Genomic DNA, 24,606 nt, shown 5'->3' with positions numbered 1-24,606 from the left:
ATATCACACTGGTTTGTTTCCTTTCAACCCAAAAATGTAAAGTGGAGATTCAGTGGTATCCTTTTTTTAAAAGAAAGAAAAAGCAATTCACTGGGCTACTAATGATTTTGTTCTTGGAAAGTAAGTTCTCAGTTCCTAGCCATTGCTAACACTTTCCATAATACCCTGGCATCTGGTATTACGCAGGCAGATGGGCAGGAAATAAAACACGCAGGTTGGTAAACCTTTTTCTACTTATCCACAAATGCATAGAAAAAGTTCCAGGAGACAAGACAATGAAATTGCCCATCTTCAGTTCATATACTTCAGTGTTAAAACCCTCCTAACTACCTTTGTTTCCTTCTCCACATTATTTTTATTAGGTAAATCCATTTCTGGGCTTCTTATGAACTCGCATTTTTCCTCTGGGCTTCCATGGCTCCATTCGATGAAACAATAGCCCCACCTATGGAAGAAATAGGAAATTGCAGCGTCTGGAACACTACAATATCCTTCAATGTTTTACTGACCATTTTTAGCAGGTTTTTGATCAGATCTTGTTTTTGATCAGATCTTGCAAGTTGAGTGAGAAACAAAGGTGTTACACAGTATGCCTGGAGAAGCCAGGGTGGCCATCTTTCCTGAGAGAAAGAACCCCCCTGCTGACCATTTGCATGCCTTTACTTACTGAAACTCTGTATATTAAACATTGTACTAGGTATTGCCTGGTTTTGAAGCTGTCCTATAATAAGCAGGAACATTTGGAATGAGGCATAAAACCACACAATGGTTTTGGGGGGGAAACATACAGCACTTCTTATGGGAGTAGCATGATACTGTATGAGGGGCAGTATAGACTGGAAGTGGTATTCTATTCAATTTTATTCTCTCTCTCTCTCTCTCTCTCTCTCTCTCTCTCTCTCTCTCTCTCTCTCTCTCTCTCTCTCTCTCTCATACTGAATTTGGGCACATATCATTTCAAGAACAAAACAGTAAGATATCCACCAATTGGACCTCAATGCTGTAAATTTCCTTGTTATATCAATACTAATGAAATGGACATCATTAGGATGGGTGAGGTTGTGGGGGAGGGACTAGAATTTATGGCTTTGTAATCAAGGGATGAATAGATGGGAGTGTATCAGTGATGTGTGAACACTCCTGTGGCCAAATTGCAATTTGATTTCAGGTGATGAGTGGCACCGTCTAACACTCGAAACACTGGCCGTTTCTGCACGAATCACTTACCGCAGAGAATCCTTGTGGTCAATCTGCGAGGTTTGGAATTGTATTCAATTTTTTTGTCCACATGTTGCCTCTTTCACTGTTTTATTCATTGTTCCTAAGAACATTTGTTCTCTGTCTGCACTTTCCTAAACAAGAACAATATATTTCTAAGGGGAGCAGGGTGTCATTTATGACTTTGCGTTCCTCTCTTTCCCTTTTTTGTGTGTGTGCCAATACCCTGGTGATGGTTCGTTGATATGATGTGATTGATCACCATGCTTTGGATTGGAATCGCCACTTAATCCATTTAATGTGAAAATAAACAAGTTACATTGAGAGGACTGGAAGGTGGCTTTGCATTCCAGCTGCATGCTGACGGAAGCGCTTGCAGCCAATCTTGCACCTGTTGAGTGACCATGCAATAAAAAGGAAACCTTTCTTTGCTCTAAATTGACTTTCCCCCCCTCCTGGCCACTGACAGGAAGGGGTTAAGTGCCCAAAAGATCGTCAAAGTGAGGCGCCTCTTATTAGCGGGCAAAGAAAACAACCCACTGCCAAGGCCAGAGCACCCATGGTGGGAACTTGACAAGTCGACCCCAAGTTGTACTCTTGGAACAACCAATGAATCTCCTCCCCCCACCCTGGGCTCTTGCATTGAAAATCGGCTCCTGCAGGATGCTGATTAAGGTGAACAACCAATGAATGACACACACCCTTTGGCTCTCCCATTGAAAATTTGCTCCTGCATTCTTTGTAGGGTTGCATTCTTTGTAGTCCTATGCCCAGTTCCCCCATGGAGGGGGAAGAGAGAGGGGCAACATTCCAATGTTCCTTCAGTAGTGCAAATCCATTAAATAAAAAACATTAAAAGCACAGGAAATGATTGGTGGAAGGACAGGGGGGATGGGAAGGAAAGGGGAGGGGAGAGGAAGGGAGAAATGAATAGCATCTTAATCATGTCCACACCTCAGGGGAAATGGAACAGAGGAAATGGAAACATCATCATCTAAGTGTTTGCAGATAATATGGCGATTAAATGATTGCAAAATGTTTCCAATACCAAACACAAAGATAATAGTGCAGACACAAGAAAATAAAACATTTCATTAGACGTTGCAAAAACTTAGTGCGGAAACGGCCACTGTTTGCTTTTTCATACCAATCAAAATGATTTTAAAGGTAAAGGTAAAGGTCACCTGTGCAAGCACCGGGTCATTCCTGACCCATGGGGTGACGTCACATCCCGACATTTCCAAGGCAGACTTTGTTTGTGGGGTGGTTTGCCAGTGCCTTCCCCAGTCATCTTCCCTTTACCCCCAGCAAGCTGGGTACTTGTTAAGTCCGCGTGGGGAGTACACATGAGGTCGAGACGTTCCAACAACAACGCGTTTATTGAGAACAGAACAGAACTAGGGAACACAGTGCAACCGGCTCTGCTTATATGCCCCCCTGGCCACCCGCGGCCACTCCCCCCCAATCCGTGATAGGGGGTACAACCCCGGGTCGCCAATGGCATGTGCAGGCTTAGGGCCAATGGCGCGTGCCAGCTTGAGCCAATGGCACGTGCAGGATTTAGGATCCTTCATCTGGGACTCAAGCTCCTAAGTTTCCCCCTGCATATCGGCCCAACTATATACATACATAACACCCCTCCCCCCTAAGTCCAGACAATGCAGGAACACACAAAATCCTTAAGGTGGCTCGGTTGTGCCCATACTCGCTGAGAAAGGCGCGGCAGCGAAATGGGGATTGCTGGCTGGGTTTTCGGAGTGGGGTCGGCCGGGCCCTTGGTGGTGGGGACGTCTTCCATTGAGCAGTCGGCGGGGGCCGTCTCGCCCGGGGGGGGGTCGGTCCTCCGGCTGCTCGACGTCCGGCACCGCAGCTTGCTCCCATTCTGCATCATTGGAACGCATCGGTGTCGCTGGAGCAGGAACGACGTCAGCCTGGTCCGTAGGGCAGCGGCGGAGCTGGTCTTTGTGTCGCCGGGCCCGTTGCTTCTTGCATGGTGGCCGGAATCCAGACCAGTCCCACCCCGTAGTTGCGGGCGTAGACCGGGTCGTCCTGCTCTACGACCCTCGGGATAGTGGTAGAGTCCTTGTGGGTCGGGCACTCCAGCGCCAGATCGGGGTGCAGTCTGTCGAGCAGGGTCTTTGGGTGACAGCCCATGATGAGCTCGGCTGGACTCCTGCCTGTCGCAGAGTTTGGAGTGATGTGTTGGGTTAGCAGGAAGTCTGCCAGTCGTGCGTCCCAGTCCCCCCGGATGATGCGCCACAACGCCTCCTTGGTTGTTCGGACCATTCGCTCCTCCTGGCCGTTGGTGGCGGGATGGAATGGGGCCGAGGTTAAATGGCGGATTAAGTTGTTAGCCATGAACTCCTTGAATTCGGCCAACGTAAATTGGGTCCTGTTGTAGGAGACCACGGTGTCTGGCAATCTGTGGGTCGCGAAGAGCCGGTGCAGCTCCCGGACGACTACTCACGACGTCATTGACCCGACATCAACCACCTCCAACCACTTGGAATAGGAGTCAACGACAATAGGAATGTCTTACCCTGGAATGGCCCCGCAAAGTCTATGTGGATGCGGGACCAGGGTGAGCACGTCGACTCCCACTGTTGGGTCGGGGCACACGGCATTTCCGGTTGTGACTCCTGGCAGGGTTGGCAACGCTTGACCCACTCCTCCACGCCGGCGGCGATGCCCGGCCATCACACGTAGCTCTGTGCTAGCGCCTTCATGCGCACGATCCCTGGGTGGCAGGCGTGTAGTGCCTCCAGGACCCTCGTGCGGAGCTTGGTTGGGACTACAACTCGGTTCCCCCAAAGCAAGCAGCCCTTGTGTAGGGACAGTTCATGCTGGCAGGTGGCGAACGGCTTGAACTCCCCGTCCGGCTGGATTGCTGGCCACCCCTTCCCCACCCAGTTGAGAACCCTGGCCAGGATCCGGTCCTTTGCCGTATGGGCGGCAATGTCCGATGTGTGTAGGGGCGGCTCCGGCAGGGTCTCCAGCAGCAGGACATCGTGGGATGGGGAGGGTCAGGGTTGGATCCCTCGAGCAGCAGGCGGCTGAGGGTGTCCACGTTCACAATGCTCTCCCCAGGGCGATGCAGGAGCCTGAAGTCATAGGCATTGAGGAAGATCGGGAGGCACTCGCCATCGTGGCCAGCATAAAAAAATTCCACGACTACGTGTACGGCCTCCCCTTCACCGTCGTGATGGACCACAAGCCGCTCCTAGGCCTGTTCGTGCCGGATTGCCAGACGCTGCAGATCCTGTCCCCCCTGCATGCTTCCATTGTTCTTCTTTCCTCCATTTTATCCTTACAACAACCCTGTGAGGTAGGTTAGGCTGACAGTATAATTGGCCCAAGGTCACCCAGCGAGCTTCCATGGCATGAGTGGGGATTTGAAAGGGTCTCCCAGATACTCGTCCGACACACTTAACTACTATGTTACATTGGCTCACTTTATTTAACTAACAAGTGTCTTCCTTCCAGAATGTGTTGCCATTGTTGAGAAGCCTCCGCTCTGCTATTGGAGGCCACTAGTGAACTGGATTCCCTTTTGCACTGGCACTTATTGGCTAGTGCCTGTTATTTCACCCTTAATAAGAAAAAGTGCTGCCTGAGTCTTTTGGCCTTCTGTGGTTTCATTTGTGAAAGTACGGCTTGTGAGTGCTTTTCGGGTCTAATGCAGACCTTTGAAAGCAGGGAGGGGTGAGTAAATATTCTCCCCTTTCTGCGGTAGTACTTGCTATCTCTGGACATAATCTTGCTGAGATTATTTTTATCACTGCAGAATGGGGACCCAGAAGAAAGCCGTCTTAACTGCACTACAGTTATTTAACCACAAGAGGGAAGCATCTGCTTCTGTATATTTATCATCACTGCTGCTTGTAATGTACGTGGCCATCCTTAGGCATTTCGCAGAGCAATCCTGAATCCTGAACTGAATTACACCCTTCTAAATCCATTTAGGTCAATGGATTTAGAAGGATGCAACTCTAAATGGATTTCTAAATGGATTTAGAAGGATGCCACAGCCCTCAATTTGCAAGCCCTGAGCAAGGCTGTCAAAGATAGGACATTTTGGAGGACATCGATTCATAGGGTCGCCATGACTCAGAAGTGACTTGACGGCACTTAACACACAACACAACTCTGTAGAAGACTGCACCATTAGCTCCATTTTTAAGAAATGGCACTTAAATGAACCAGAAGAAACATGATGGGAATAAAAAGGAGGCACAAGGTAAATATAATGACAGTATCAAGACCTCCCCACTAATAGTATTCACCATAACGTTAAAAGAATCTTCACCTACAGGAGTCTGGGGAGAACCATCTGCAGTCCCAGAGTACAGCACTTCTGGAAACTGGCCAAAACCGCAAAGGAAGGAGGAGAGGTGTGGTTTGAGATAGAGCAAACTTGGAGAAAAATGCTTATTCAAACTTTCTAAAACCTATCAGAGAATTCTGGTCTTTGGTTCTTGTAGGTTATCCGGGCTGTGTAACCGTGGTCTTCCAAGACCACGGTTACACAGCCCGGATAACCTACAAGAACCAATGAACTCTAACCTACAAGAACCAATGAACTCTTCGACAATTCTGGTCTTGTTTGAACCAGAAAGGTGGCACCATTATTAAGACACTCACTTTCACCCATGCTGAATAATGCACTTTCAATCCACTGCACTCAGGAAAACCCAGTTGCAAACTGCATTTAAAGTGAATTCAAAGTGCATTATTCAGCATGTGTGAAAGCAAATGCCACAATGCACTGCTGGCACAGAGCTGGGGGAAGGAGCACCTGGGATAGGAGGGTGTGTGTGTGTGCCATGCACATGCTGTACTCAAGCGCTGGTGGCCCCAGGGGCAGGGAGGCGTGACATCCACCTTGGGCCCTGCAGAAAGAAAGAGCTGGAGAGCAGCAGCGGGTATGAGCTGAGGGTGAGTGGGCGGTGTGCACACTAGCTGGGCCGGCGGCGGGCAGCTGTGCCTGTGCCACAACGGAGCTCCTTCTCCCCATGCCTGTGCTGGCACCCTCCCTCTCCTCGTGCCCTGGGCAAGTGCCCCTACCAGACCCACCCTCAAAGATCCAGCCCTGATGGACAGTGCTTCTGAGGGTGTTCATTCTGCCATAAGATGAGCAAAACTTCTATTTCTTGTTTAATATGTTTCTTCAGCCCCTAAGATAGAAAAGCTTTTATTTTATTGCCACACCTGTCCCATTTCTCCAAATGATGAGATGTTCCAGGGGTTAATGTTTCCCCAAGTTCGTTCCCTTGGAAGGAGAACACTGAAGGTGTGGCTATTGTCCTCCTTTAGACCTTCAACTTCCACAGACCTACAGTGCATACTATCACTAGCATTGACTATATATTCCACACATTAGGGACTAAGGGTAGATTAGGCATTCTTCTTTTCTACCAGCCACCTAGTTCCCCAGTGGGCACCCTCTATGAGTGGGCAGAAGATGTGGTGCTGGAGACTCCTAGACCGATCGTTCTGGGGGGACTTCAACATTCATGCCTGCAACACCTCGTCGGGACCGGCCCAGGATTTTATAGCTTCTTTAACTGCCTTAAGTCTCTCCCAAAGTGCAGCTGGCCCAACAGATGAAAGTGGATACAACCTGGACTTAATCTTTTGAACTCAAAAGGGTGCTGCTGGAAACCAATTGTCATCAGTGTGGAACCTATCTTTTGGGGTTCCATAGGGCACAATTCTATCCCCCATGCTCTTCAATCTCTGTGTAAAGTCCTTATGACAAATCATTCATAGTTTTGGGGTTGGTTGTCATCAATATGCTGATGATATTCAGCTCTATATATCCTTATCCAAATCTCCTGGTGATACAGTAGAGGTCCTGAATCCCTGCTTGGGTGCTGTAGTTAAATGACAAAGAGTGAACAAATTGAAACTAAACCCTGAAAAGGCCGAGGTCATGCTGGTTGGGAAGGAGGAGGTCTGGAAGGACATTGCCCTCCCTGCTTTTGAAGGGGTTCAGCTGACCCTTGCTGACTCAGTTAAAATGTTTTACACACTTATTTGGATAATTGATCACAGACTGTGGTCTGTACTGCTATGTGCAGGTTATTGTATGTAGGCTCCTGTTATGTCATTTTTGTACCACTTAATGCATCATAGTAATACTTATGCTCTGCTTCAGTTCTTTCTGGTGGTTCCCAGAGTTCTAAACCCCTAATGCATTTGGTTATTGAATATCCTATTATGATGATATACTGAGTCATTATGTGTAATCCGCCTTGAACCCCTGTGGGAAAGGCAGACTTTAAATAGTGTAAATAAATAAATATGCGTGTTAATATTTACTTTATTTACAAATGTTCAGGTGGATTCACAGAAGCAACACTAGAGGGCAGCAGACCCTATGTACCACATCAGAAACAGAGATGTGTTCTTGTCAGGTGTTTCCATTTATGATTCAGGAATGAATGTCTGCTCCTCTCTCTTTCTGTAACGTCCCTATTTTTTCAATCTCATGCTCTCCTTCCAAGCAGTTCAAGCCAGCATACGTGGCTGACCCTCAAAGAATATGTATTTATCCACACACTAGTTCATTTTTAAAACATCTATGCATTCACTCTTTCCTATAAAGAGATGTATGCATGTAGGCTGTCCCGTCAGATGAGACCATGCCTCGCATTAGACTAGGATCCAGGATTCCCCCACCCCCTGACATAAACTCACTGGGTGATCTTGGGCCAATCACTCTCTCTCAGCCTGGTCTACCTCATAGGGCTGTTGTGAGGAGAAAATGGGTAAGGGACCTAATGTACTGTCCCAAGCTCCTTGGAAGGGCAGGGTAAAAATGTGTTAAGTAGACCTCTACCATACCTGTAGGTGATCCTGCTGAGCTGTTTGTTATCCACGTCAAGCCTACTTTATGAGTTGTTGTGAGAATAAAAGGGAGAAGGGACAACCATGACTATCGCCCTGAGTTCCTTGGGGGAAAGGCGGGGTTAAAAAAACGTGCTAGGCCATTTTTGCATGGGAGGTTTTGCCTTGGATTTGACGCTCTCGAGACACACATTTTTTCCCCATCCCAATTCTCAAAAACTCAAAAACAAGCCCCCATGCAGAGTTTTGAGAAATCAGATGGGACAACTGTGCATCTAGAGAGCAGCAAATCCAAGGCAGAGCCTCCCGTGCCGAAATGGCCCTAGACCAGGGGTGGGGAACGCCAGGCCCGCGGGCCATATAAGGCCCGCAAAATCATTTGGTCTGGCCCTTCGTGGGTCCCGGCAGATCTCTAGCTCAGAAGGCTCTAAGGCTGTCAATCCGCTCAAAAGTGAGTCGCTCTACCTGGCAGACAATTGGAGCCACCTCCGGTTGTGCCTCTTGGCTAAATGTTTGACCGAATATAGCAGACTAATTTTTAAGTTGATAATTTTGTACGGCCCGCGAATGCTGTTATACATATCCAAATGGCCCTTGGCCGAAAAAAAGGTCCCCCACCCATGCCCGAGAGAGTTAGTAGGCAGAGATCCCTCCCTTCTCTATGAACGATCTCCTTGCGCTCTGTTGTCCTTCACTCCTCGCAGGGTTCTTGTGAAGCAGTATAAGGAGATGAGAGGAGACCCACAACCTGAGCTCCTTAGAGGGAGAGCGAGACAAAACTGCCCTGGCGAGAGGACAGGAGGGGGGGGGGAGAAGAACGTGTGAACACAACCCGGGAGGGGCCAGGGCTCAGGGGCAGAGCCGCCGCTGGGCAGGCAGAAGGTCCGCAAGGGCCAGTCTCTGTCCGGCGCATCAGCGCAGGCGGAGGAGCGCAGCCGTCGGGTCTCCGCCTCTCGGCTGGAGGAGGCGAGCAGCTGATCCCGCTCGCCGCCCTCCTCCTCCTCCTCCTCTTCCTCCACTCAGGGGGAGGAGCCTGGGGTGGAGGAAGCCTGGAGGCGGCCGCCGCTGCCCCCCCCCTTCCCCGCTCCCCTGCAGCCGTCGCGGCAGACGGGCCCCCCGCGCCAGCCAGCAGCTGCCCAGGTAAGTCGGGGTCAGCGGGGTGCAGCCGGGCCGGGGGCGGGGGGCGAGGAAGCGGCTCCCTGCTGGCCTCTCGCCCTTGGGGCCAACCCGGCCGGCCGGCCGGCGGGGCGCGGGATCGGCCTCCGGGCTCTCCCTGCAGCCGGCGTTGCCATTCCTGCCCTGGCTTTGGAGCGCTTCCCCCCAGGCAGCCTTTTGGACGGAGGGGGGGGGGCCGCCAGGGCCGCCAGGGCCGCCCACCCGCTCCGGCCCGATTTCCTCCTCGCTGGGCGTGCGTAGGGTTGATTAGATGACGTTTCCCCCATGCCCAGCGTGCGCACAGATCCTTACTCAGGGTCCTTGCTCCAGAGTATTCCCGGGCAGCCCAGGCAGTGTGGTGCTGCGGTAAGAGGATCTGGGAGGTCGGAGTTTAGATCCCTGCTCAGCTGGGAACGTTGCGGGATGACCTTGGATCAGTCGCTCTCTTTCGTCCTAACCTGCCTCACAGGGTTGTCGTGGGGATGCAGTGAGGAAGAGAAGCAAATACCACAGACGGAGCTCTTTGGCAGAAGGAAAGACTGAACGTCTGCTAGACAGATATAGACCTCCCCCTCCCAAGCCCCTTCCAGAATTACTTTTCTTTGTTAATACCTTCAAAGCCTTTGCTGCAGAGTAAGTCCTTTGATCTTAAATGAAGGGGACTTTGGGACAGAAACTAACCTCTCCGTATTTAACCTTTGTGATATTATTTTTTTTAAATGGAAAGACTGTAGGCTCTCCAGCTCTTTCCTAACCAGGAGGGAAGTCCCATTGATTTGTATGTGATCGGCAGTGCAGTCCTAAACAGAGTTACCCCCTTCTAAGTCCGTTGAAGTCATTGGGCTTGAAAGAGCGTAACTTTGCTCAGCATTGCACTCTCAGTAATGTCTGTTGAGTACTGAAGGACTTGGGCCTCTAGCTAATATAGCAAGCTTGCTAGAGATCCCCTGCAAAGTTTCTAACCTAAAGCTTGCAACATGATTGGCGGGTTACCGGGGGGGGGGGGTTGTTTTTGACCCTGTCAGATTTCCTCCTTCCCTTTTCTCCCCTCCCCTTCTTAGCCTGTTTGTCAGCAGAAGCAAAGTTCAATGTTTGCTTTTGTAAGAAGTCCCCCGTGCCCCATCAAGCTGCAAGTGGCAGTTCGGGAGGTCTTCTTGGGTGGGCCTGTGGCAGTATGAAAACAAAGTGCTCCAGGTTTTGTCTTGCTGTGCATTTGTGTCTAGATCCCTTTCCATCTAACAGTGGTTTGTACAGAGGCGGAGGCCTGAAGGTAGGCCACTTTGTAGGAGGGCCTGTCACATGAGCTGTGTTCCCAGTGCCTGTCAAGGAGCCTTTGGAGAGCTCAGTAGTCAAAGGGATCCTGGCTTCAGCAGAAGTTTTTCTGTAACAGTCAGTCTGTGGCAGACCATAAGTGCTCTCTGTTTCCCATGGATTGTCACTGCAAGGGTATGGGTCTGACGTCTGGGTTCTTCAGCAGTGGAGGCTGCATCACTGTCTGACATTGTGGCTGGCGGCCAAAATGTACCCACCCTGCCTGCACCTCATGGGAGTATCTGTTTTCTGATGATAATGGGTTTAGTGATCACAGAGTTCATTGGCAGCCGGTCCCATCCCAAAAAATAAGCACTTGTGATATGTTCACAATTGCCCAATTTTCACAAAGTGACAGTGTAGGAAAGGGAGGGGGATAGGATCTGGGCTTAACCTAACCAGAGAATTAAACTACCCCTTTTCTCCTCCATAGCTCTATAAAAAGTAAGCTGTTTTGTTTAAAATTATGGGGAAATACACTTGATTTCTTTGTAGCATTGAGCCGGTGTGGTGTAGAGGCTGGAGTATAAGACTAGGATGTGGAGAACCAGATTCAAGTTGCCATACGGCCATGAAAGTTCGCTGGGTGACCTTGTGCCTGTCACACACACTCAGCCCAACCTGACAAGGTTGGGGAACAACATGAGGACTTTGTATCACACGTGAAATGGGAGTTTTGTGCCTCCCAGATGTGTAGATAGACTCTTTAGTCTGATGCCGTAGGGGTGCTTTTAGGTTCTTGTGATGGAATCAGAAACTTTGCATTGCATGGACCAGAAGGAAGGCAATATGGACTATGTAACAGCTTTGGGGGAGGAGCTATGGCTCAGTGGTAGGGCATCTGCTTTGCACGCTGAAAGTCCCAGGTTCAGTCCCCAGCATCTCCAGTTGAAAGGATCAGGTAGCAGATGATGTGAAGGACCTCAGCCTAAGATCCTGGAGAGCTGCTGCCAGTCTGAGTAGACGATACTGACCTTGATGGACCAAGGGTCTGATTCAGTATAAGACGGCGTTATGAGTATGCATAGAAGTGCAGCACACCCCTTGAATTGCTTCAAGTAAGTGTGGTCTGAGCCAGTTAGTGACCTTCTGGAGGACAGGTTCTGCCCACCCTATCATGGTGTTTCCTGAGACCAGTGTTTTACCGGTACGAGTACCAACATCAGAGATGCATTTTTGGGGCACCTCAGGAGTTGCAGCTGTCCCTACGCCTCCCCAGAGTGTAGAGTTTACTCGCTTCGTTTTTCTGGACAGTTGTTAGCTTTCTAATGGGTTGTTGTCTTGTTTGTCTGGCTCACTGGCGTATCACAGCTGTTTAATTTTCATCAGCCTGATTGTGTGTGGCAGTGAGTTTAGAAGAACTGTAATTATGGTTTGCCTATCTGCAAAAATGAATTGTAGTTTTCAAAGAGATGATCAGGTCACAAAATTCTGTTTGCTGGTTTGAGGCTAAGCCAAATGGTGGCTGGGTATGAAAGAGAGATCTTTCCTGCCTAAAGGTGTACAGCAGTATCCATCATTAGATAAGTAGCGTAACTGTTCCATGAAGAGGTGGGGCCATAGCTCAGTGGTAAAATATCAGCTTTGTAAGGGAAAGCTTCCAGGTTCAATCCCTGGCATTAAAAGGACTTGATAACAGGTAATGTGAAAGATGGAGCCCCGTGGCGCAGAGTGTTAAGCTGCAGTACTGCAGTCAAAAGCTCTGCTCACGACCTGAGTTCGATCCCTGACGGAAGTTGGTTTCAGGTAGCCGGCTCAAGGTTGACTCAGCCTTCCATCCTTCCGAGGTCGGTGAAATGAGTACCCAGCTTGCTGGGGGAAAAGGGAAGATGACTGGGGAAAGCACTGGCAAACCACCCCGCAAATAAAGTCTGCCTTGGAAACGTCGAGATGTGACGTCACCCCATGGGTCAGGAATGACCCGGTGTTTGCACAGGGGACCTTTACCTTTACCTTTTTAATGTGAAAGATATCCACCTGAGACCCTGGAGAGCTTGTGCAGACAGAGCTGCAAGGAGCATCCTCTTACAAGGGCAGGAAATCCTGCCTCATCTCTGCTTTGCACTTGATCTCTGCTATCATAGCAAAATAAACTGCTCTCAAGGGAGGCTGATCTGAAGATGGCAAGACTGGAGAAGTGCAAAGATATAGTGGGGCAGCCTCAAATGTGGGTGGGTACTTTGGCTCACAGGAAGAAAGTGGATTCGTTTGAAATGCTGTGTTGGAAAAGGGTTTACGGATACCGTGGACCACCAAAAAGACAAATCAGTGGGTTCTTGATCAAATCAAGCCTGAACTCTCCCTAGAAGCTACAATTACTAAACTGATGCTAATATACTTTGGTCACATCATGAGGCCAGACTCATTGGAAAAGACAATAACGCTAGGAAAAGTTGAAGGCAGCAGGCAAAGAGGAAGACCCAACATGAGATGGCTTGACTCTATAAAGGAATCCATGGCGCTCAGTTAGCAAGACCTGAGCAAGGCTATTAATGACGGGATGTTTTGGAAAACATTAATTCATAGGGTCGCCATAGGTTCGAAGAAACTTGACGGCACTTAACACACACACACTTTGCCTCACAGAGTCTTAAGTGTACATCAGAACACGATTTGGAAATGAAAGGACAGATGTTAGCTAAGGTGCCTTCTGCAGAAGAGCTTCAATCTGAGCACATCCCTGGTTATCTTTTAGGATCAGTCTCTTCTGAAGGTGGTAGAGATTAACTGTGTTGCAACTATGAAGCTATTGTGTCATCCTGATTCTGTATCATCCAGGATTTTATCTCTGATGTTGCAAAAGCTTCCCCAAGCACTCTGCACACTCGGAACGTGCTTGCTACAGGCAGTGCCTTGATTTTGGGCTTCAGTTGTGGCCACCTCCCATAACAGGCACTGAATACAGCTGGTTATTATACCCTCTCTCCCTTACAGTGGCTCAACTTTCATTTCTTCCTGCGCTCACCTTTTTTCTTGCCCTGTTTGCCTGCCCAAGGTCACCATCTTAAGCTGTTTTTACCCCTAAACATTCCCAGCTGGAATTAAAAGCAGCTTCAGGCTGGTGATTTACACATCTGCCTCCCATTAAAATCACCACCTATTAGATTATCAAGGTCAATACAGTCCTCTCTCACTGGCAGCTGCTCTCCAGGGTCTCAGTAGCTCCCTTCCTCAGTAACCAGGGAACACTGCAGAGGAAGCGCTTGAGTCGGAATTAAAATTGGAGGCTCACTTCATTATGACACCCAAACAGGTGTGTTTTTAGAATACATCTTCATATGACTCTGTATACTTGTGATTTTAACTCAAGTTAAAGTATCCCCCAGTAACCAGAAGTTGAGGAAATCTATTGATCTAGCCAAATACTGAATTCAAATTCTGAATTCACACTTAAGCCCTATTGGTTTCTTGTCAACACACCATGGATTTGTGTTCTAAATTCTGGCCACAGACCTTTCGCCATGAATACAGTTTAGCAATCTCAATGGAGATTGTGCTTAATAGCTCTTATTTCCAGAAATATTTTTCTTCCCATTAAATCCTGCTCTCCCTTCCCTTCCAGCTTCTACATGTCCTCGGGTTTAAATTTTCTCCTGAATGGTGCCCTCCATTGCCCTGGTGCAGGTGCTGGCTCTTACCCAAGTTGCATGGCCTGGCAGGCAAAAGAGAAGGACATGGGAGCCTGCAACTTAAAGGGGGGGTTATGACTGCAGCTTACATATTTGTAAAAATTGCCCAGCTCTTCCTCTTTTTTCCTCCCCCCCTTCTGTGATCTTCTTTACAAAAAGTCTCCAGAATGATTTCTTTCCCATAGCATTTGAAGACGTGAGCTCTGATTCACATATGCTAGTGCTGTGATAAATTATTGTTAGTTTTTAAGGTGCCAGTAGACTTCTGAGGGGGTGGGGAGGTCATTCCTCTTCCAATGCCAACATTGTATTTGGCTGCCTAAAGTCACCTCCAGGGAAACGGATCTTGACCATCATGACTGAGTAGCAATCAGGGTTGAGTAGCAATCTGGAAAGCATCTACTCCTGGAGTATTCCAGTATAGGAGATACGGTCACTGCCTCTTTATGGAGAATCAGATGAACCCAGAACAATATAACTCTTAAACTCTTTATAAGCATTCACTCCCAGTTATATTCTTTTTTGATAGCCCTTGGATGCTCTAATTGAAAATAGGGATAAATGCACAGCTTCTTCCATGTGGTCTTGCCAGTATGAAAACCTTTAAGAATTTCAGCTCAGTTGTGCAGCCCTGTTATGCATGGTAAAATGGCAAACAGCAGGGAATAGATGTCCTTACCACATTATTGTCTGTGTCTGCAGGCAGGCGGTAGATTTTCCTGGGTGTTTACATAGGGTTGCCAACTCTGGGTTGGGAAATACCTTGGGGCATGTGGGTTTGGGGAGGAGAGGGGCCTCAGTGGTGTATAATACCATAAAGTCCACCCTCCAAAGTCCGCCATTTTCACCAGGCCCCACCTGGAGGTTGGCAACTCTATGTTTACATGGGAGTGACACAGGCCTTGTATAGGCATCTCATGGGATACGCGCCAGTTTCTTTTGTTTTGCTGTCAACTCTGGTCAAGCAAGGTGTATAGGTTTATGAAAGGGTTGCAAACAACCTGCAAATCTTGTGAGTGGAGACGATTATGGGATGAGTGTTGACATTTGATATTGGTGGTAGTTTATATATGTCTTATAAATAGCTTTGAGTATTTTAATTACACTGAAACAGTATGAAACTTGGCAAAATAATAATTTTATTTAAAAATCTGATTGAGATGGGAAAACATTAATGGGGGCTTCCTCTCCCATGCGTCCATTCTGTTCTTTAACTCACACCCCTAGCTGTATCAAGAATTGGTGAGACCCAGATATGGTCCTGATCCTATCATGTCTGGTTTTCTCCCCCCATCCCAGCTTGCTTCCATAATTATTGTGAACTATATTTTATGACTATTGCTCATTTTATATTTCTGTGAACTGAATTTCCTAACGTTTTGTTCATGGGTGAAAATTGTTTTGGCCACTGTAGTGCATTATTGTGAATTGTGTATTTTTTGAGCATTCAGCATTGGGTCTACAATTGAAAATTGTTTGGCCACCACAGTATGCTTTACTCCTGGAATGTTTTATAAATTCAGTATTCATATGTGATATATAATGTCTGGGCTTGTACAGTAAGTTTTAACGTTCACTCAGTTATGGATTAAGGTATTTCTTATTCTGGATTTCCACAATACATCTAAATTTCACATCAGAAACCTCTAGTACTTTTGTACTTTTTTAATGTGAAAAGATTGGATTTAGGGTAGTGTTCAGACTTGCCATGATCAGGATTAAAAGAATTGAATTGCTGCCAAATTTTCTAATCTCTTTATGCATGTTTTCCCTGCAGATGGAGAGAGGATGAATGATATCTGCTTGCAGCTTCTTTTTGTAGTGCACAAAGTCATATGAAATAGAAGTACGGAGACGCTTCAGAGTCTTAACGAAATTTATCCCAGCTGAACCTCTCATGAGTCAGAGCTTGCTTCGTTAGATGCGTGAAGAGAGTTCACGCATCTGATGAAGGAAGCTCTAATTCACAAAAGTTTATGCTGGAATAAATGTTATTGGTCTGTAACAGCAAAACAAAACAGAAGTCCACCAGCCATTTAGAAATGAATACAGCTACCCATCTGGAGTTGTCATACAAAATTATGTAGGGGATTAATAAGTAGATTTTCCCCTATTTTGCCTAGAGACCATAAGACTGTGGAAAGAAAATACGGTAAACAGTGCAATCTGAAAGTTCAGCCGGGTAGCATGATAACGTCCTGTATAAACCATATTTCCTTGAAAGTGGTTTTCTTTTATTTCAGTGGAACTTAATTCCAAGGAAGGGCTTGTTGATCGGTTATCTCCCTCACCTTCCCCCCCCCCAATGATTTTATCTAAGGCAAGGCTGCAAATAGAACCCTGGCTCCTTCCCTTGTTCCCATAGTTGAAATAGAAATGGATGACTGTTGGTGAGAGATCCTCCATTCAGACAGACATGGGAACTCCCCAGTTCAGTCATTCCCTGGAGAGGCAGCAGAACAAGAGAAGGGAGAATAACAGCTGAACAGGCAGAGTGTTTGGGATGGTGTAAATCTTGTTTTCTTAAGAGCTCATTTTTGAATGTTTGGTTTCTGATAATATGAGCCTATTCGATTTTAAAGAAAACCACACCAAGTACGGTAAGTGTGCCAATTAAAGGTAATGCTTCTATTTGTGTTGACATAAGTAAAAACCCAATACCCAGCTTGCTGGGGGTAAAGTGCAGATGACTGGGGAAGGCAATGGCAAACCACCCCGTAAACATCGGGATGTGATGTCACCCCATGGTCAGTAATGACCTGGTGCTTGCACAGGGGACTATCTTTACCTTTTTAAGTAAGAACCCATTATGTTTCAATCTTAACAGTGTGCTTTGCGGATTATATCAGTCCCATTTTTACTTCAGCTTCTGTGGTGGCTGAGTTTCTAGAACGGTAGGCCTGCACAGTCTTTTCTAAATAATCTAACCACAGCTGCTTCCAGTGAAGCTGAAATCTTTTTCCTTCTATCGAAGATGCTCAAGAGAATGATCAAACAGGAGTACAAAGTCCGGCTGCCCTCAGACCTTCAGCAGTTTGAAGCAAGGCATGGTGCGCAATGCTTTAAAACAGTGGTTCCCAACCTTTTTTTGACCAGGGACCACTAGGACTTTTTTGTTCGGTGCAGGGACCCCAGGGTTCAAAATAAAAATTCAGAGAATTTGAAAATAAACTTTAATCATAACTGTTAGTTAAACATTAAACTTAGAATAATATTTGAATATTTTTTTTTATAATAGAGAACTTTTAATTGAAAAGATTAATTTATTATGGGTTTATAACTTTGTTTCGCGGACCTTAATTTAGTTCTCGCGGACCCCAGGTTGGGAACCAGTGCTTTAAAAGATTTTTGCTAACGTTCCACCCTGTAAAAATATTAAGAATTGTACTTACTGTATCACGTATTAGGCCTTGTCTTCAGTCAAAATATTAGTGCATTGTACAGTTGCATTTTTAGAAGGGATGACTGAATGAGCTTCTCAATCATAAGAGAACGGGGGAGAAATCTTGAGAGTTCTCTCAAAACTGTGTGCGGGGGATACACCACAATTTTTGCAGTTCGTTGCCAAGCTTGCTGAGGGGTTCAGTAATGCAAGTCCCCAGTTAACAAGGTCAGACTTTGGCCTTGTTCCTAGCCCTTTATTTGGCAAACAAGAGGGAAAGTGGCCTGCTCTTGCTTGTGTGCTCCTGTAGAAGTAGGGGGTGGACTGACCTTTGAACTGACCAGGAATGTTCCCAGGGGGGCTGCTGCCCTGGAGGGCCTCTAGTGGTCTGTGTGGTGCTGACAGCACTGTAGGCTCAAACCTGGGCCTCCTATGTCCGTTGCCATCAGTGCTGCTATCCAGAGCCAGCGTGGTGTAGTGGTTAAGAGTGGTGATTTAGAGCGGTGGGCTCTGATCTGGTGAACCGGGTTGGATTCCCCACTCCTTCACATGAAGCCAGCTGGGTGACCTTGGGCCAGTCACACACTCTCAGCCCCGCCTACCTCTCAGGGTGTCTGTTGTGGGGAGGGGAAAAGAAGGTGATTGTAAGCCGGTTTGAGTCTCCCTTAAGTAGTAAAGAAAGTCAGCATATAAAGACCAAGTCTTCTTCTTCTTCTCCTCCTCCGAGTCAAGAGAGAGGCCAATAATTTTTTCAACCTAATTGGGGGGGGGGGGTTGCGTTGTTGTGAGGACAAGATGGAAAAGGGGGAAACCATATACACCACCCTAGTGGTGTAGACCAGGCCTGAGGTTTTGGTGCTCAGTCCAGCTTGTCTGGCCCCTACGCCCCCACTGGAGCTCCTGCAGTGTCGGCCATGGCTGTTGCGGCTCCTGTCAGACTGGCCTCCATCCACCGAGCCCCCACCACGCTCAGCACTGCTGCCGGACCATGGGAATGCTCGGAGACCCGATCCCACGCTGGGTGAGCGCAGCAGAAGATGCAGATGCCTCCCCCAGCCCCAGTATACCCTCCAGCCTGGTGGCCTGCAGGAAGAGAGTCTCTCCAAGGGGAACTTCCGGGTGTGCATACTATGGGCGGGGGCAGGACTGGGGAGGAGAAGGGACGGGGTGGGGACATGGCGGGCACCAGCTCTGTCTCTCTCCTGTGAGAGGTGGACATCTCTTGGGCAGCTCAAGTCTCTGTCGGGGCCTGTGCAGCTCTTCCATCCAGCCTTCAAAAAGGGCCCAGGACCCTGGCCTGTGAAGAGGAAGCTGAGGCAGCTCCTTTGACAACACAGCCCACAAAGGGGAAGAAGAACCAGGGGACAGCAGCTCTGGCCCAGTTGGCTCTCAAGTGACACTAGGCCCCTATTGCAGCCAGACGGTTAGGTACCAGATTAGGAGATGGGGGGACATTTGTTCTCCTCCTGCCGCTTGCCTGCTGTGGCTCACCTAGGGTTGCCATCCTCCAGGTACTAGCTGGAGATCTCCTGCTATTACCACTGATCTCCAGCCAATAGAGATTAGTTCACCTGGAGAAAATGGCTGCTTTGCCAATTGGACTCAATGGCATTGAAGTCCCTCCCCAAATGGCATTGAAATGGCATTGAAGTCCCTCCTCAGGCTCTGCCCCAAAAACCTCCTGCCAGTGATGAAGAGGGACCTGGCTACCCTAGGCTCACACCAATCCAGTAGTCCACTTCAACTAAAACATCTGACTTCTGCTTCCAGTCCACAAAGTTAGCTTCCTGGGACCAAAACTCCAGAATTTAAGGGAAGGTGATGCAAAGAGATGACTGACCCTTGACTTTACCAGGAAAGTTGGTAAGGCCCATGCCTTGGGGAGCCAGGGTAGAGGGACTGCTTGGCTCAGATCTGGGTGTGAAGACACTCATGGGTCAGCCAACACCGGCTGTCATCATTGCCAGGGGCCTAAGTCCGAGCCCAGCTGCCCCTGCTTAGCTCATCTTGCTCCACAATTGTTTAAACATCCCAATCCACCCTTGACTAATATTCGAGGATTTTGTTTATAAGTGAAAAGAATTTATTCATTTGGTCAGATACCCAGGACTTTCCTTCATATTTGGAACATGTACATTCGTCAAGCTGTGCTTTCTCCAGCTGCCAGAGTCAGTAAATGGCATTTATTTTCTGCAAAGCAACAGTTTACACAGCAGGGTGTACACATTGTAAATGGTCTGGTTGTTTAGAGCAATGTAAATGGTCTGTATCATCCAGATAATAGTGCCTTTGGTTATTCATTTGATTTTTTTTTTAGCCACCATGGTACCGTCGCCCCGCTCCAGTTAGAAATGAACTGCATAGAAATGTATGAGACTAATTTTCATGGAGTGCATTTCTAATGGGGAGCGTTGAGGCCTTCTCAGTAGAGCTGTCCGCCCTTGAAGGTGGAGGGCACAATTCCAAAAGATCTTTATAAAACTGGATTGCAGCCATTGTAAAATGCAGGGCAACGTGTTATGAAACAATATTGCAGGCAATGAACTTTGTCCCAGATAGCCTTATCTTTGGTGCCCTAACTGATGTTTTGCAGAATGAAACTCCTTTTGCACAAGGCATTTCTAAAGCAGAGACATAATTAACGGGCACTGAATAGATATTTAAAAATGGAGCCATTCGGAAGGCAGTGGCCAGGGGAGGGGGGGGGGCTTTTCATTCTCCCTAGGCGTTCAACAAAACGCAGAAAAGGTACAGCTCTCCAGCAGAAAAGTTTCCATGGGAGTCTTCTGTGGGAAGCTGCAGAGGTAGAATTCATAAGCAGATTTGATACTGTTAAAGTTGGACTCTGTAGGGATTTGGAGTGCTTGGCTCATTACAGAAAATAATTGTTTCTCCCTGCAGGTGTGTGTACACTGTTCATTTCCACCCTATTTTGCTGAGTCTTCAGCCACTGAATCCACTCTCCTTTACCTTCTGTTGACCGGGTCTCATTTTCATCCGTGCTGTGCAATATGACACACCTTGCGTTGATAAACAGGGCCTTCTGGCCTTCTTTTGTAGTAGCTCATCTCTCCTCACCCTTCCACCGTTTGTTGCCCTGGGGATAAATCTCTCTGCCAGCTAACTGAATGTAACACTTCATGCATCTGAGGAAGTGGGCTGTGGCTGACAAAAGCTTTTGCATTAATACATTTTTTTTTTTTTTTTGTCTTTAGGGCATTCCACAAGACTCTCTTGTTAGAGGGGTCGTCTGTACAGGGCTAGTGTTGCTTATTTAATTTGGTATGCACCCCACATTTTTGTTTTGGTGCTCAAAAGAAGATAGAAAATTCTAGGGGGCAGTAGTCATATAAATCACTTTGTTCCTCCTAAGACCTTCACAGAGATCATTTTCCTACATTTAGAAGAAGAAGAGTTGGTTTTTATATGCCAACTTTCTCTACCACATAAGGAAGAATCAAACTGGCTTACAGTCACCTTCCCTTCCCCTCCCCACAATAGACACCCTGTGGGGTAGGTGGGGCTGAGAGAGCTCTAAGAAAGCTGTGACTAGCCCAAGGTCACCCAACTGGCTTCATGTGTAGGAGTGGGGAAACCAACCTGGTTCACATCCGTCGCTCATGTGGAGGAGTGGGGAATTGAACCCTGTTCTCCAGATTAGACTCCACCACTCCAAACCACCACTCTTAACCACTACACCATGCTGGCTGCCAGTGCAGACCCAAAACAGCTAACATCATTCTCCTTTCCTTTTCACCACAGCCCTGTGAAGGAGGTGAGGCTGTGGGGTGCAACTGGCCCAAGGTCACCCAGCAAATTTCTGTGGCGGAACGAGGGTCTGAATCTGGGTATCTCAGACGCTAGTCCAACACACTCACTACTCCACCTCACTGGCATCATCTGGAACCTGTGACTTTACTTAAGGGGGCAAGCGTCCTTGGCAGAGGGATGGAATCTATGGATGGGTTGGCATAAACCATGTGGTAGCGCTGCCTATGTCCTGATGTGTGGGTAACAGTCAATGTCACTTTTTAACAAGGTGGATACCGAGAGGACAGTGGCCTGGTAAAATGTTGTCAAACAGGATGGGCTTCATGGTATGGCTGTATAATCGATGCTAGCTATTTCCTTTGAAGCAGCGTATCAGGAAAGACTAGTCAGTGCTAGGAGTCAATCAGATACTGCCTGTTGTATTGTTTAGCTCTGATTTTAACCCTTCTGTCTTCCAAAGTCTGATGCAGAGGGGAAGTAGATAGGGTCAGATGCTTTCTAAGTTCCAGCTGTCAGGCCAGTGGCTTCCATGTGCATGGCTTGGGAAATCGTGCCTATCATCCAGTTTGTGACTGGGCCATGTAGCTATGGGGGTGTCATTTGTTGCAAACCAGCACTTCTATGTGCGTATGTCAGGGGATTGGCATGAGCTAATTGCTGCAATTTGCATGAGCAATAGCTTAAAAAGAAGTCATAGGAATCATGATGTTTGCAGTGGTCTCATAGAGCCCCTGCATGGAAGTATTGGTTTGCACAAATGGTTTTTGAGTTATAGGCACTGTAAATAGCAGACCTCTATACTTCTCTTATCTCTGACATGGGGCCCACCAGTAAGTACAACCCGGTCCTAAGTATGTGGGCTAGTATGAAATATGACGAGGTAAATTTAGAGAGAAGAAGAGCAAGAGGAAGGCCTGTAGGCAAATGTAACAGGGAAAAGTGGTGGAGATGAATCATAGCAACCTTCTCTAATTTTTTCTTTATGGCTCTGTAGTCTTATCTTGATTGCACTTCTGGGATGTGAGGGTTGAAATATTCAGTTTAATCCTTGCATTGGGCTTGTACATGTGTACATCTCTGTTGGGGACTGGGAATCCAGGAAAACACAGGCTCACGGTTGCTGGAGTTCTCTTGGTGGTTTGTATGTTTGTTTTTGAGCTCTTTTCAGGTGTTATTTCAAAGTGTGGACAGGGGGGATTCCATGGACTGCCTCCGTTTTCAGTCATTTGGCAACGGCTTGAACATACAGGGATCTCAGTAGTGGAGAGCCTCCTATGAATGTACATAACCCCTTCTGTATGTGAATCTGTGCCAGTGTGGTGAGTGCCAGCCTCAGATCTGGGAGACCCAGGTTCAAATCCCACCATGGAAGCTTGCTGGGTGACCTTGGGCCAGTGACACACTCTCAGTGTAACCTACCTCACAGGCTCTTGCCCCAGTCCTCAACATGCTTTTGACTCAGCACATCACCTTGTTCACACAGTCTCATTTTCAGGTAAAACATTGGGCATTTGGTGTTTAAAATCTGTAGAGGACATTAGAGGAATGTCTGCATACAAAAGCCTCCTGGCATCTGGAGCAGCCTCGTTGTAGCCAACATCTCCAGGCTAAACTGCTTGAGGTTTGCACCTTAAAAGTTCAGCAATGAATGAGGGAGGCCAAAGCAAAGGTCTCCCTGCTCCTGCGTGATGGATATAGTATGCCGTAAACTTTAGGGTTCAGGCATTCGTATGTTACTCATGATTGGATAACAGCCAGCCTGACTGAGCGCTATATAGCAGAAGCTGTAAAATTAGATGGGTGTTTGGCAAACAGTGCAGTGAAATTGGACTTTATGGGTACCGTAAATAAAGGCTACTCTTTTTAAAAAGCTGTTAGTGAAACTGGTGGTGTTTCCCCTCTTTCTTTGCATTGAATTGGCTGAAATAGGTGGCAGATTTGGCATTGGTGCTAGAGGACTGCGCATTCACATGGACCATTTTTCAGGAGTTTGATTTTTGCAAGGTGCAGCCCGAGTACCATTGGATATCTAGTTATCACTTTTTTATATGAGCTTCCCACATGTTCTTAATGTTTCTTAGATCTACAGACTCGGATTTTGTCTCTTTGCCCAGTGCTGGGGTACAACTTGACTTCGAAGCAATTTTATACTGTAAATACAATTAAATAGGTACAAAGTGTTACAAATGAAAAATGGCTTTTAAAATAAAAATCCAGTGAGATAGCTCTATCTTGTATTCCCAGAGACATCAAGGTTTCCCAGCCATGACTAACCCTTTTTCCCGGATTGTGAAGCCGCTGGATGCCAGCCAGCCTGAGAAGAAATTCTTTAGTTTGAACCATTTGGACGACCCGAGATATGGTATGTTGGCTACTCAGTGTGTAAATCTGTTTCATAACCTTGGCTCAGTTCAGATGCAATGCAAAACCGTTATGCTTTATTTTAACTGTAATTAGTCTGATGGAATCAGGGATGCATCCGTACATTGTATGCTGTCAGTGTGCTGGTCGCCTCAATGATCAGTATCTCAGGAGCTACATGTGGCTCTTTGACATGCCGCTTCTGGCCCTTCTGAGCACCATTCCCCAATGTGGTACCTGTCCCATGTTCAGGGAAAGTGGGGCTTGTGGTTGGTAGTTGGTTCCCACCTTGAAACAGTGGCTGCTGGAGGAATGGGTAAGCTGCGAGCCTCCCTGAGGCCAACCTCCAGGTCTCCTGCTATTACAACTGATCTCCAGCCAATAGAGATCAGTTCACCTGGGGAAATGGCTGCTTTGGCAATTGGACTCTATGGCATTGAAGTCCCTCCCCTCCCTCCTCAGGCTCCGCCCCAAAAACCTCCCGCTGGTGGCAAAGAGGGACCTGGCAACCCTACTTGAAGTTGAGGCCTCATGCTAGGACTTGAAGTAAATGTGGCTCTTTTGCTTGAGGGTAATTGCGAATGTGGCTGACCGCAAGATACGGAATGAGCGTACCACTGCACCACTGCAATTGTTCGCCTCTTGGGTGGTTTTCCCCACTCAAGAGAATCCGGTTGTGAGTAGCTGCAGCAGCACAACATCCAGTGAAGTGTATGTGATGGGATTTGGCTTGTAGGTGATCATTCAAACCCTGGTTTATCTTGGAAATACTGGTTTTGTTGTCTTTGCTTTGTCCCCTCCTCTCTGCAGAGACTTGCTGGTATCCCAGCTGGCACTATTGCGAGGGCAGCACCAGGCAACAAGTCAGGACCTCCTCATTTGTACATCGTTCAGAGCTGTAATTAAGATTAACTCTAGTTAATGGGCCTG

The 24,606-nt window shown here is 47.4% G+C and overlaps 1 protein-coding gene across 2 annotated transcripts in view; it reads left to right on the top strand.

The window, feature by feature from the left end:
- The window catches only part of ACO1 (aconitase 1), a 187,532-nt gene that overhangs the window by 123,796 nt on the left and 39,130 nt on the right, over positions 1-24,606 (top strand). Inside the window, exon 1 of one of the 2 annotated variants that reach the window (XM_056848226.1) lies at positions 23,562-23,677. The exons of the other annotated variant lie outside the window; for it this stretch is intronic. Within the exon in view, the coding sequence (XP_056704204.1) occupies positions 23,581-23,677 (97 nt within the window). The 5' untranslated portion in view covers positions 23,562-23,580. Of the gene's footprint in view, positions 1-23,561; positions 23,678-24,606 lie in introns of those variants that run through there. 2 annotated transcript variants of the gene reach the window in all.

Source organism: Euleptes europaea, chromosome 4, assembly GCF_029931775.1.
Source record: "Euleptes europaea isolate rEulEur1 chromosome 4, rEulEur1.hap1, whole genome shotgun sequence".
NCBI classification, from domain to species: domain Eukaryota; kingdom Metazoa; phylum Chordata; class Lepidosauria; order Squamata; family Sphaerodactylidae; genus Euleptes; species Euleptes europaea.
Note: the sequence above shows the minus strand (reverse complement) of the source record. Positions and strands in the feature narration are given on the sequence as shown.